At 35.6% G+C, this 14,460-nt stretch overlaps 1 protein-coding gene across 4 annotated transcripts in view; it reads right to left on the minus strand.

Annotated features, from left to right (window-relative positions):
- The window catches only part of LOC137638531 (uncharacterized), a 77,218-nt gene that overhangs the window by 25,584 nt on the left and 37,174 nt on the right, over positions 1–14,460 (minus strand). For 3 of the 4 annotated variants that reach the window (XM_068370659.1, XM_068370657.1, XM_068370655.1), the window contains exons 6-12: positions 11,630–11,806; positions 10,611–10,722; positions 8,817–8,935; positions 5,546–5,646; positions 3,862–3,955; positions 2,405–2,447; positions 1,087–1,457 (exon numbers count right to left, since the gene is read on the minus strand). In XM_068370659.1, the coding sequence (XP_068226760.1) occupies positions 1,087–1,457; positions 2,405–2,447; positions 3,862–3,955; positions 5,546–5,646; positions 8,817–8,935; positions 10,611–10,722; positions 11,630–11,806 (1,017 nt within the window). The remainder of the gene's footprint in view (positions 1–1,086; positions 1,458–2,404; positions 2,448–3,861; positions 3,956–5,545; positions 5,647–8,816; positions 8,936–10,610; positions 10,723–11,629; positions 11,807–14,460) is intronic. The other variant, XM_068370658.1, reaches the window with a different exon arrangement.

Genomic DNA, 14,460 nt, shown 5'->3' on the forward strand with positions numbered 1-14,460 from the left:
TTATCATCAATGTGATGTGCTGGTTTAAAACATTCTACAATGATAAATTATTGTAAAAGTTCAAATTAGTATCCACTGTCCTGATATCATAAGCTTTTATTTTCAAAGTTAGCATACAAATTTCCTCCAACTGCTTGTGAGCATCCAGGATAATATTCTTCTAAGGCACCAAAGGGGTAGTCTTTTTTTTTTTTTTTCAACGTGGTCTTGTAAATCTCTTTTAATATTATCCTTTAATCTGTTCAGAATTCTTCAAGTTTCATTTTTTCTCTAACTTGACAAAGATATTATAGAGTAGTGTAAGTTAAAGAGACTACTGCAACACATTTCCAAGCTTTCATAGGTCTTACCTGTAGAATTCGTCAATGAGAGATAACAAATGGAGCAAGGTATAGTTGATACATAAGACAGTTAAGTGGAAAGAGAAAACACTGAATAAATGAAATATAAGAGAGCAATGCAGCTATGGGGGGGGGGGGGGGGCAAAAGGACATTATATCAGTTCTTCCTTTCTTGTGGATAGACATGAATAGAATTGTATCCATTCTATTATATCCCCGGATAGGTCTTCAACTATCCCCCTTCCCTTTATTTACAGAACTTGGGTTCTCTTCTGCCCTTCACTTGGCCGTCTAAATTTTCAAGCCAAATCTACTACGTTCTTCAAAGAAATAAATTCTTCTACCTACTCCTGATGGTCTACATGGGCATGTCTAATTACACTAGAGTATGCCACAATAATCACACATTTCAAACCGTAAAATTCATAGCAAATAAAAGAACTTCAACACAGCAAGAGCTTGTAAAGTCAGATAGCTCCCAACGTGGGAAGGCACTTAAACAAATTTTCCTATCGTTTTGTGATTGTTCTTTTATCTTTGTTTACCATAATTTTGCATTCTTTAATGACCTTTTACAAACCAAATCAGTAGGAGGATGCTCATGGTAATATTAAAAAATCAAATGGACAATCATTCTATAGAAGTAAGGCGCATACATGTGAACGATACTGTCTCCTTTAGTCTGACTTAGCAAGTTCTTGCAGTATTTTCCTTAGTTTCTAACAACACTACTGTTACTACGTACCGTAAGGAAGGTTGGTAACCTAGGTCGACGGAGTGGCTTATTTAATTTGACAGGTTTACGTGAAGCTTTTTGTTTTATATCATCACTGACATATTCTTCCCACAACATATTCTGTGGATCTACATTTTCCCCAGTTTTCACTGGAGTTGTTCCATTAATCCTATTCTGGTTTACTTCAACTCTTTCCTCTGCATTAGGACTTGTCAAAATAAAGCTACGCTGGTTATCAGAAGTTTCTCTATAATCGTCTTCATCATCAGCAATATTACCATTTGTCAACTGTTCTACTTTGACATTGCAGACGAAAGAACTGTCAGCTTCCGCCTCAGTTTTTAATGTGATAGATGGATCTTGGTATGCAGAAGCTGAAGCTGAAAAGAAAAAGACAACTTAGCTACAAATAAGGATGAAATCATCCTTCTTTGTTAAACAGAAGACTCACAATGAGAATATCTTTCTCCTTATCGTATAAGGATTCAGATCGTGTATCTGAAAAATACTCTGCATAAATATTACCTATCTAACAGAATGATTTATGTGATCTAATATGGATGGCAAATACTTTATACCAAGACCCCTTACCCCAAGTATTTTATTTCTAAAATTAAAATTTGTGAATTATCTATTTGCCATGATGGTCATACAGCAGTGAGGCTAATGCCTAACTACCTCTGGGGTTTGGGTGAACCTTATGTATATTTATAAGTAACAACCTTGTTAGCTATTTGAAAATATAACTTTATAGACATACAGAAACAGTATTATACTGCATATTCCAACACAAGCAAATTAACTAGAAAAAGAACTTATCCTCCTTATTCATTCTTAATAGATCAAGTATGATCGATCGATGGTATGGTTAAGCCCCAATAACAGCCGATCTGTTTTGAATCCATGAAAGCCAACATATAAATTTGGTACAAATGGATAGCCAACTTTAAAGAAAAGCATTTATAATAAAGCTTGAAGAGTAAAATCAAATCATAAAATATTCAATTAATTTCTGTGATATTCATTGAAGAGAGATATAAAACTATGTAGAAACTACATCAAGTGTTTAAGGACCACGTCTCATTTAAATTTAACTAAAATGTGAGAGTTAAATGAATGAGTGATTTTCTCATTGTCATTCATACGAAAAATTAATGTCTCATGTCGCCTCTTTTTTTTTGGGGGGGGGGGGGGGCATACAGTACAGTAACAACAATTTGTTGATGATATATGGTAATTGATTAGCCATTTATTTATCAGACTAAATATTTGAAAACTAACACGGATTTGATAAACATCTTTTCTATAAATGACAATAAATACTTACAATTTTTAGATGCTTTCTGTTTTCTACTCTCCTCCATCCTCTCCTGGAATAGAAAAGTTTCTTAACAATATGCTGCAATCCAATTCAAGTACCAGGGTATACCAAGAAATGCAATCAATACATATGACTTGAATGTCTTAGTCTTTTCTAATGAAGAATGAAGCTTTTAACAGGGACAAAAATCTGTTTATTCAGCTCTGCTGAAAGAGATCTTTCACTTGCAACTGATTCACAAATTGCTAAAAAATAAAATAAATATCAGTGGTTAACTAAAGGTTTCTAGATTACAAATAATTAAAAATTTTCATGTAGTTCAATGGTAAAATTCTTTTGATAACTAGCAGATGTCGGCTAAAGCTAATAAAGAATAGAAATGTGATCAAGTGGTTATTAAACTGCATCATAACAACAAGCAGTTTCTGATGTCTTATTTGGATCCATAAAGACTTTTTGTTTAGGACAGGCTTCCTTTCCAAACCAGCAGTGTACATTACTTATAGTATGATGCCTCAAAAGAGGTTCTACTGTACTTACAGTATGTCTTGCAATGAACAATGTAAACAGTACTCAAAACAGGGTATCATGCTAAAAGTGAAGTAAACAGACTACATAGAAAGACGCCCTTCCTTAGATTACAATTCTGTACAGTAACCCCTCATGCTTCTGTGTTTTCCTTAAATGTACTCAACTGTGAATAACATTGCAAGTGTGAGCATGTACATTACCTTACAAGTGCTGTATAGGGAAAGAATGAATAGTGAAACAATAGCGAATCCCATAAAAACGGAATGGAGAAAATGGGGATTAAAAAATGTAATGTAATTGTCATGTAAGTATCATGTAAGTTTTGGTAATTTTTTTACAGTATGTTCCCCTTACATAAATTCATACATAAATATTAACTATTGTTTAGTTTTGTGTTCGTACAGTGGCGCAATATAAAATCATCATAAGTGATTTGGGATTTCAATAGCCTATCGAAACCCCTCTCAAATACTGTGCAGGATTTTGCTGTATAAAACAGTTTTGTTATCAAAAAATATTTAAATGATAAAAGAATTCCATTTTTTCTTTTTTTGTATCTTGGGCATAAGTATTGATTTAGTGTATGCACAGACTAAACATTGTCATGCCCACATTTTATGGTAACCTTCACCTAATATTGTATAAGGTTATTTGCCTTCACCACATTTAGGACTTTATCTGGACCCTTCGTGGATCTACCAGTGTGGATTTGGAAGGAATTAAAGGACATTATAATGAAGATAGAGAGACTAAAAACACACATACAAAGTCCTAGACGAGATATGCATTCACAGAGGTTGACGAGATTTCATTCCGCATGTAATGACATTGAAAAATCCGACAAATCTTTTATGAAGATGATGTCAATGAAAGTTACCATTCCTGGATTTAAATCTACAGGGTGAGAAGAAATTATTTCAAGTCCTACTCACCTTTGACTTATTCCTTGGAATTTCAGAGTTTTGCTTGTGGGCTGCTAATAATGCTCTTTTTGCCATGTTGACCCCAGTCATAGACATCTTACTTCTGAAATAAAAAGGAAAATATGGTTCATAGGATATAACAACCATTTATCCTCCAATGATATGCTAATATTTCTATACCTTTAGCATCATTAGGATAGTATGAAGTTAAACAATCATATTTATAAAAATAGGTTAGGTTTCTAAATAAATAGTAGTAGGCAATTGATCAAATACAGCGGGCACTAAAACATAGCATTGGTTAGTTTATGTTCATAACTAAACATGAGCAATAACAAATAAATCTTAAAAGAGCCATCAATTAATTTCAGCGCACTTATTTACAATAAGTATAATTTCAACAACACTAAAGGAAATAAATTTGGAAATTACATAATTAAGAGTAGAAAAGAGAATGAAAAAAAATACAGAAGCAATGATTGCACACTAATATGTAATGAGAGGGATATGAAAACATGAATAAAAAATGTTCTGAAACATACAGTATGAAGATTGTACATTCACCAAAGCCTCCCATACCACCAATACTTCGGAACTTACAAATCTTACTGCATATAAATATAAGGAAAATAGACAGGAGAGGAAGAAATGATTGTGCACTCACAAGCTTTCACATCCAACATTATGAACCCTTACGGATCATTTGCAACGAGTACCATGGTAGATAAACAGATAATAACCTGTACCGCACTACAAACAATGATTTAGGACATCAGATATAATCAAAGGTAGGAAAATAATATAATATTGGAATACTTATGATAGGATACACACATGAGTAAGGAAAAATATCAACAAAACTAGAGAGACTCAATATTAAACAGGTGACTCGTACAATTCAAGGCTAGTTGGGTGAGGGGAAAGTCTGGTGGGTAAGTTGACATGGGTTGTTTGTATTTCTTTTATGTAAAAAGAATAACAACCCTTTAACAATGTAGCACTAACTTAAGAAGAGACATACTGTACCTCTAAGTTTCACAAAAGAGAATTAGTACTGTAATGTAATAAGACTACACACAACAATCCTCAGATTTTCCTATTTCCCAGCATTCAGTTTCAAGGTCAATGCCTTGCAATGCAGGTTACATACTGTACAGTACTCCATTTCTTGGTGTAACTGTAAAAAACAGTACATTATTAAAAAGCAGTTTGATATAAATCCAATAGGCACTAGAAGAGTTGGAAGACCCAGGCCTACATGGCTGAGGACTATGAAGCACGAAGTAGGAGATGAATGGAGAAGTATTGAATTGAAAGATCAAGATAGAGACGACTGGCGAAATCCAACCAAGGCCCTTTGCGTCAATAGGCGTAGGAGATGATGATGATGATGATGATGATGATGATAATGATGATATGTATTGATAATGATAATAAAACCTATGTACAATGCTATACATAATAACATAATAGTAAAGTACCATACACAGGATAAAGAAGAAAAGAATAAGAAAATACAGTAGAGTCTACTTACATACAAATAACTTAAGCCTCACAAGCCAACTACAGTAATAAAAATAAATCAACAAAGGATAAGCTTAGACATGAACCAAGTTTTGCATTAGTGTAATATAGGTCTAGCTAATGACTGTAACATTCTAATAAAATAAAATAAAAATTTTCCATTCAGTACCTGAGGGGTTCCTTTGTTACTGAGCCATATTCATCCGGAGAGGTAGAATCGGATACATCATCAAGGTTGTCAAGATGAAGTGGAAGAGGTATATCACTTGCCTATTTCACACCATGCATAGAAAGAACAGAAATTCATTAATAGTTTCAATTCAATATGATTTAATTACAAATTTCCCAGGTAGAGGAAAGGTGATATATATAAAAACCTTCTGATACTCAACATCATTGCCTTTTAAACTACTGAATAGAATCAGACCTTGCCACTGGCAAATTTACTATTTGTGGGAAAGGCCTGGCATTCCATAAAGCAATATCTATGGGTTTTTATTCATATTCATGTAACACTGGATACAGGACAGGCCTTGGCAGAAAAAAAACTATTAAAGCCCTCAGAGTGGAGACCCTATTTCTCGAGGTTAGGGTTAATTTGCTCGACCTTGACTTTGACCTTTGACTTTCAAAACTGAATCACTTCCACGTCTCAACATAATTAATCGCTGAAAGTTTCACAACTCTTTGAGAAAAATTGTGGCCAGGAAGTTGTTCACAAACGATCAAACAAACAAACAAACGGAAAAACAGATAAATGGGAAAAAACATAACCTCCCAACTTCGTTGGCTAAGGTAAAAAGGGCACTACAGTATTACAATAAAACTTGAATATTTATGAGATGTGAATTTGTTATCGTCTCATTTGTAACCATTCAAGAAAAACAAACTTCTCTAGAGAAACCATAGTGCCTACAAGTCTCATCCACATGTAAGCTGTTTAGGCTTCTCTGTTTTGAAGGCATTAATTCCTCAGACGACTATTCTTATCACTGTCTCTTCACTAATCAATCTACCCTTCCTTACTCTCTTAATTTCTTTCAAAAACTACTACTCCTCACTTGAAATATCCACCTCCAATCAGCCTTCCTCTTTGTGTTAGCAACCTTCTGTTTTACTTCACATTTCTCTCTCTATATCTTTCATACTTCTCAATACTGTTACTCTGTAGCTATTCTTCTGAAGCCTCTTTTACTCTTCCACCTTCATTCCACCACTCACTAGCCCTCCTCAAACTACCTCCAATAAACTTCTTAATACATAAATCACTTGCATGCACAAAAAAAATTCCCCTTACTAACTTCCACTCTTCCTCTCGATCACCAGTTTCTCTCACTTTCACCCCGTCATGTGTCACTTCCAACTTTTCTTGATATTCACTTTTTACCTCTGGTATTTTTTAACCCTTCACCCCTCCCTTTTGCATCCCCACATTCTATTTCCCAATTTCTTTTATCACAATGAATTTTGCTTCATCCAATAAATGATCAGACATACCAGTACCCATGCCTCTAAACACACACACATCTTTAAAAATTAAAATCAACTTTCTTGTTATAAACACACAATCCATCAATGCTCTTTCTACTATTCTTTCATTTGCCACTCTTATCCAAGTACTGTATACTTATTTAAATGTCTCTTCTCGAAAAAGCTATTACTTACCACTATCCCTTGTTCAACATACATACCTAGCTATCTCTCCCCTCTCTCATTTCCACCTGATATGCTATACTTTCCAATGACACACTACCTCTCCAGCACCCACTCTGGCACTTAAGTCACCCAGCACAACTATGTAATTTCTTTTACTTAGTCCTACAGATCTAACTTATTCCAGAAACCATTTCGCTCTTCTTCTAACAAAGGCTTAACATTATCTACCAGCCTAACTCTTACCCACATTAACCTGGATGACACCCCATTCCATTCCACTGCTGTATCTATCATCAATTCACTCAACAATAAAGCCCCACCCTCTCTCATTCTTCTCCCTTCAAACCCAGACTCTCTACTTGTCACTTTTCCCTTCCCAATACATCCAGTAATTTTCTGCTAATTCTAATTTGAGCTTCTTGCTCAATGTTAATGTTATTGAAAACTGTTTTTGATTCCACCTGTCTTTTTGAGCCCACAAAAATGTAAACAAACTACGGGCACACTTTCTTCCACACACCCTTCAGCTTTGTAATTATAATTCCACACCCTGCAAAATAATTTTCTTGACAGGCTTGTAAATATTAGTCCTTCCAGAACTTCTGCAAGGTTAATTTTCCTTCATCAATACCCTTCACTGCCTGCAGAAAAGTGCAACCAAAATAATCTTTTAAAAGTCACTATTACCCACTGGTCCATAAGCTAGATAAGTGAAGTTGTGTTTAGAGGGAAGGAAATAAACTTAAGATTTGGATGATAGTCATTCATGAAGAGGGGGGGTGGGGTGACTTGGGCCGTTGTCTGGCAGCAAAACAAATTTAAATGGGGTGTCACCATGTGGGAAATATTTCTGTACCTCCAAGATGAAATGATAGAAGAACCAGTCTTGAACAATGGGAACTGTAACCCAAACTTTGGGCTTCATCCACATAAAATGGAATATATTCTTTTAGAGGTTATTTAATATTTTTGAGTGCTAGTAAAGCTTTCCAGATTAGTGACTTACTAGTCTTCATCTTTTTGGTGGTATAGAAAGGTAAATTGTAAAAGCATGACATAAAATGATCAAGGAAAATTACTTTAAAAAATGTTCAAAATATTCAAAAGTGAGGCTATTTTAGCAATGGGACACCAATTTCCCCACAAAGACCTCATTCCTGCTTTGTTTCTTCAAAACATCTGTTTTAAAAGAGATAAGAAATTAATAGATCACTTCAAAAAACATCTGGAAGAGAAATTTCCAATTTGGCAGCATGTGATTTCCATACAAGAGGAACTATAGAACATGCACCTTATATAAAGACACGAGGCACATTTTATAGCGGTGGATTTTAAAATACTCAAGAAATAAATCAAAGATTATAAAAGAATAAATTGGCAATGGTGGGTTTAAAAATAGTTCAGTGGCTACTATAACAATTACAGAGAAATATTGGCAATAAAACAAGAACCACCACTTTGTCCTTTTTTTATCTACAACATTAACAAAGGAAGGTATAACAGAGGGCAGAAATGGGGGTCACAAGTCATTCTATAAAGATGACCCAAAGTAAACAGATTATTTGAAGGACAAGTTTCAAGAGATCTAAGAAATGTTTATATTACAAGAGGAATGGATAAAATCAAATAAAGATTCAAGTACTGCCTAAACAAAGATTATGGTGACTACTGAGGAAGCAAAATTGGAAAAGCATGTCTAAAATGAACAAGAAAACAGTTAAAATTCAAGTAAGGAAACATTTATCAACGAACAGTTAACTTTTACTTGATCTAAATTCCCTTACCTTAACCACTTGTTGTCTTCGTTTTGGATGAAAGTAATATGGACTCCCCACTACATGCTGACGGTAAAGCTGTACACTAAGAGTGTGCGTTTCCTCACTCTTAACATTCAGAACTATTTCTGAAAACAAATTTTGGAGGGAAAACTAACATTATGAAAAATCAAGGTCAAACTATTCATGAAATATTGACTGAAGAAGTAATGGGGGTTGAAAATACTACTCATTAGACTCCTCAAATTATTTCCAATTCCAAACATGTTCAACTTTTGAAAATATCACTAATAAAAATACAATAGCTTTAAAAGTTAAAGCATACATTACATACTAATATCTAAAAGAATAGAGCAACTTATTGCATATGCTACAAGTAATCATCTACCCCCTAGTTTGCAGTTTGACCTTTGCAAGGGTCCCAAGTTATTGTAATACTAATCTTACAATTTCCACTGAACAAAAATCCACTGATTCTAGTCTTGACCCTTGTAAATCATGAGGCATTTGTCTTTTTTAACTCAGCAGATGGGAGCTGATGGATCAATTCACAAAATAAAAATATTGAATTTGTATTCAATATAATGCAGAGCTGTTGAAGTGCATCGTAGTGACTACATGAATATGATGTTGTGATCCTCAAGTTAATGATCTTGTGCCTTTTCCTATACAATCATGATGTGATGTGTGATTTAACCTTAAAGGATTTTTTCTTGTGCAGATAATGCTACCCTCTTTATACTGTACCAAGTGCATCTCCCCAGCGTAAACCTGCGGTTGCTTAATCTCAAAGTATGATTGTTTGTAGGTTGAGACACTGGCTCCATCCTCCCCAAATATTTTAATTGAGAAAGTTTCTTTAACTATACACAATTCATTCAAAATACTAGCTGTCCATCTTGATTAAAAATTAACTATGAGATACACTATCTGTTAGGTTTCCTCTATGAATGAGCAAAATATTTGTATTTTGAAGCTCTTTTTAAAAATCTTACGAGCCTTAGAAAGTGGCTGTCGTCTAAACAGTTGAATATGAATGCGAGGATTGTTGAATTTCTTATCCGTGATGTGGACATTTAGCTGTCATTCAATTAGCTCAAAGTGCATACTGAATTATATTTTACATATTTCTGACAACTGCATGCAGATCTTTCTAGACTATAACAACCACCACTGAGGGATATGTGGGCAATTAAGTCTAATTATTATTATTACTACTACTAGTTAAGCTACAACCCTAGTAGAAAAAGCAGTATCCATGTGGGCGGTTAACTGTTTTGGAAAGCGATTTCTCAATTACTTAACTGCTTCTGACAGTTAATGTGGCTCAGTGATAGTTGTTGAAGCTTTAATAAAATTCAGGAATAGCCAAAATACTTATACATACATGGATATGACATTCAACCAAATTAATTGCATACTAAAAGCCAGAAAGCCTTAGAATGCTAAACAGTTTAACAACTTGTGGTTCAAATTAAGACCAGCCAATAAATGCATCCTAGAGAAATACAAGTCCTGGTACTCATTAAAGCGAGTTTATACTGCTTATCATTATTGGTGCATTTTTATTTCACAGGATAATTGGATACAATGTGTAATGACTTCTTACTACTGCTTTCTTACTTTTATGCTTTGAGCTCCTTTATCTGATCCAGGTATTCACCTATGCCCCTTTTATATACATGATTTCCTAGTCACTTTTCCTGGTTCTTTATTGTAGATCAATATTCTAACAATAAATAAGCGCAACAAACAATTCCATAATACCTTCAATGTAAACACAAGTTACATTTTTCAACTTACCTAAGTTTTTATTGTGCTGATAAACCCTTAGGCTCTGAGGATCCTTTTCGCCTACTCGGATAGTGCACTCTAGCGAATTGCTAAGCTCCATCATAAATCTTGTATGAGGGACCTGAAAGTTAAAATAACTCTGATAAATTGATACCTTTGAAAAGTAACTTACAAAAGTACTTCCACAAGTTCTATTGTCACTTAAAATTCTGAAAACAAAGAGACAGTAAACCAAAGCATGATTAAACTCTAGCTTAATAACAAGACTCATTAAAAAATCGAAATTATCAGTATTTTAGTAATGCAGTAAAGAGCATGGAGTTTAGGTCCTAGTACAATAAAGAAAAGGAGTAGACTAGACTTTGTGCCAGCTAGCTTCACAATGAAGTCTCACCCAAAGCATAAGAGCTTCTCCTCCTAAATGTTTATGATAGGTTAACTCTTGCAAGGGGAATGACGTTGCCTTTCTAACTTGTGAAAGTGAGTGGCAATAGGGAACTCATTGCTAGATTATTTTTCTGTCTATGATGATAAAATAGATTTTATATCAAGAGCTGTGCAGAGTATATTAATCTCTGATTAAAGATACATAATTTATAGTACAGTATTGTCATGACATAAATCTTGGAATAATGCTAATTGGTCTATCTTTTTTCACCAAGAACAGCCGTAACTAAAAGCATCATGCATATTTTAATATGTATAGGGCTACATGAACTATTTCTTATACAATGCATTTGAAATGAAGCCCAAACTTAGAAGTCTGTTCTGATATCTAGAACACTATTTATCTTAACCCTGTATCTCAAATGTTAATATGAAAATATGACAGGATCATAGGACTACAAATAAATTTTTTAGTCTATGTTTTTCCCTAGATCTGTTGCCCAGTACTGCCAATTTAACGGCCGTGTTTGAAGAATTTTCAGCATATCAATAATTAAACACTTGATAGTCAAATCAGCAAATGAGTTTCTACATTCTAGTCAAATGGAAGATCTAAAAATTCAACAACAAATAAATCTTACCTGAACAACAAACACCATTGGGCCACAAACAATGTTATAAGGATGAACTATAGCCAACTGGTGAGGTAAAACATCCAAATATGCTAAATATCCCAACCTCAGTCGAGTTTCTTCATTAAAAAACATTTCAGCCTTCTGGAAGGTGATTTTCGGTAAAGCTTCAACATCTCTAATCTCCTGAAATTATAGTTTCTGTATCAGTTCATGCAATGGATCCATAAAAGAAAAATCAATGACAAAGTATATAAAAAATAAGAAGGTGGCACTCTCATAATAAACCAAGTGTACACCTGTGGACCATTGGGTGATTATAACTACCTACACATACTATCTCATATTGGATTTAAAGTACTGTCTCTCCCACACATAAGAGATGTGTTCCAAGAGTGGGTTCTTAAGCTAAAAAGTTCCCAAGTCCAACCTCATTAACCTTTGCATTTATCTCACAACCCTGAACTCTCCAATGTGCTAACATTAGTGAGCTAGCCTAAATCATCGATTATAAAGCGATTATCGGACAAAAGGGCGTTCATTTGGTGGTACTAGATGCCTTCTCCATTATACAGAGAGAGAGAGAGAGAGAGAGAGAGAGAGAGAGAGAGAGAGAGAGAGAGAGAGAGAGAGATAGATTGATTCTATATTTCATGCATTTTTTTCATTTCATAATCTTTCTTGCTATTTTGGTCTATTTCAATTTATTTCAGGATAAGGGTAATGATTGACTATTCTACACGATTTGTCTAGAAAGGGTTAAATCTCTTTGTAATCCATGATGAATTAGTATGCAAAGTCCAGGTAAGGACTATCATCAGATAAAAAAAGCGAGTTCTGACCTGGAACACCTTGCCTCGTACAACAAACAACATATTTCCACCATGCCCGACCAATAGGGATATGAAAGTAAACATCTTGTACATATCTTGTTAGTCCAAGGATGCCATGAAGTTCCCTTCCTGATATATTGCCCCATCAACTCTGCATGTCTATCAGCAAGGGTATCTTTTGTAGGAACATGTTTAGTGGAATCAGGTCAATAATGTGGCACCATCCTCCTGTCCCCCTTGAGACCAGATCCAAATGACTTCACAGTCAAAGCAATCTATCCAATACCTCCTAACAACAACCTGGTTCATGATTAACTCCTGGAAAGGGTTTAGGAAGATTGCAATGTCTTGGTCAGCTAGCCTATGTAGAGACTGAAGGGTTGCTGCTTCTAGTAGGTATAGTTGTAAGAAGCCTATCAGCTAGGGTTTATGGAAAAAGTCAAGGGCAAGAAAATCAAGAGATACCAAGGCCTTACAGGTTGGTTGAGGTCTAAGAGAAAATTAGCCCCTGATCTAAACTAAACTTTGAGACTCTCAAGTATGCAAACATTGCCCCAACTTCCATTAGGACAATATTTCTTCCCTCTCATACCTGGAATTCATTAGTTTTGAACACATTTTACCTATGAATATGAAAAATAACCAATAAACAGATAGGTACAGTAGGGTCCCGAATTAAGCGTGTTCGAATTACACGATTCCCCTTTTCCGCGATCGCTATTTTTCAAAAATAAATTTTCTGTATCTGCGAGGCTGTTCAAAGTTCGCGAGTCAAGCACTACAAAATGTATTAAATCTATTGTCTTTTTAAATTTATTGGTAGCCCTAAATACGGTGATTTATAATAAATGTTACAAAACAATATTAACATTACATTTCATTAACATAATTTCATAATGAATATGACAAATTCGAAGATAATTTGTATTTTTCCTAACCATACAAACCTTAGCTATTTACAAAGGGTATTACTTTTAGCGTAGCTGAAATGGCGAGCCATTAGAATTTAACGAGGGTGTATTACCCCCGCGCTAGTTAGCGGGGGGGTAGGGGAGTGGTAGCTAGCTACCCCTCCTCCCCCTCACACACAGGTGAATACTCACTTTCACTTAGAGGTAGGACTTGTCTTGGGGGACAGGGCTGGCGGGCAAATATGTGTAAATAGCTAAGGTTTGTATGGTTAGGAAAAATACAAATTATCTTCGAATTTGTCATTTGTTCCGTAACCGAAATACAAACCACGCTATTTACAAAGGGTGACTTATCCCTTAGGAAGGGTGGAAAGTCCCCAGCCATACTGGCTTTGGCTTTACCCGGGGACTCAGAATCCGAGTGAGTCGCACTCGAGAAAAGGAGTCCCTGCACCTCACAAGTTCCTTGCACCGCAAGGAACCATGTGGCCTACGTAAGCTTGTGTGTGAAGGAAGAAGTGTGACCCGTCTTAGGCAGTTGACCTGGAGTTCCAGAAGGAACTCTGGGTTAGGACGTTCCCAATACCACCTCGTCAGGGTATGGGGGACGCGACAGTATTGACTCAATACTCGGAACACAAGGAAGCATGGTTTACCTGCAGAGGTTCGAGGTCAGCTATGCAGAGACCAGGATGCTGCTTCCCCGTAGAGGGGATGATGAAGAAAGAAGTAAGGGCCAGACATACTTCTTTCGTTCATGCAGACTAAAACCTGATAACAATGCCCTCAACCTTCTGCTACCTGTCCAAAAAGGAGCCTGAGGTTAGACCAGCTGTTGTGTAGCCACCACAGAGCGATAGAAAACGTATCGAGACTCCTGTGGGTCACGCCCTGCAGGAAGCGGGCTGCGAAGGTCATCAGACGCTTCCAGACTCCAGCTTGTAGCACCTGCGTCACAGAGTAGTATTACTCGAAGGCGAGGGACGTTGCGATGTATCCAACGTCGTGCTGTAGGGCGACGTGACGGGGGAGGGTCTGAAGACAGGTCGAAATGAATGTCCTTGAGTCCGGGCTGAAGAGGTATACTGGTGACTCT

The sequence above is a fragment of the Palaemon carinicauda genome, chromosome 3 (genome assembly GCF_036898095.1).
Source record: "Palaemon carinicauda isolate YSFRI2023 chromosome 3, ASM3689809v2, whole genome shotgun sequence".
Lineage (NCBI taxonomy): Eukaryota > Metazoa > Arthropoda > Malacostraca > Decapoda > Palaemonidae > Palaemon > Palaemon carinicauda.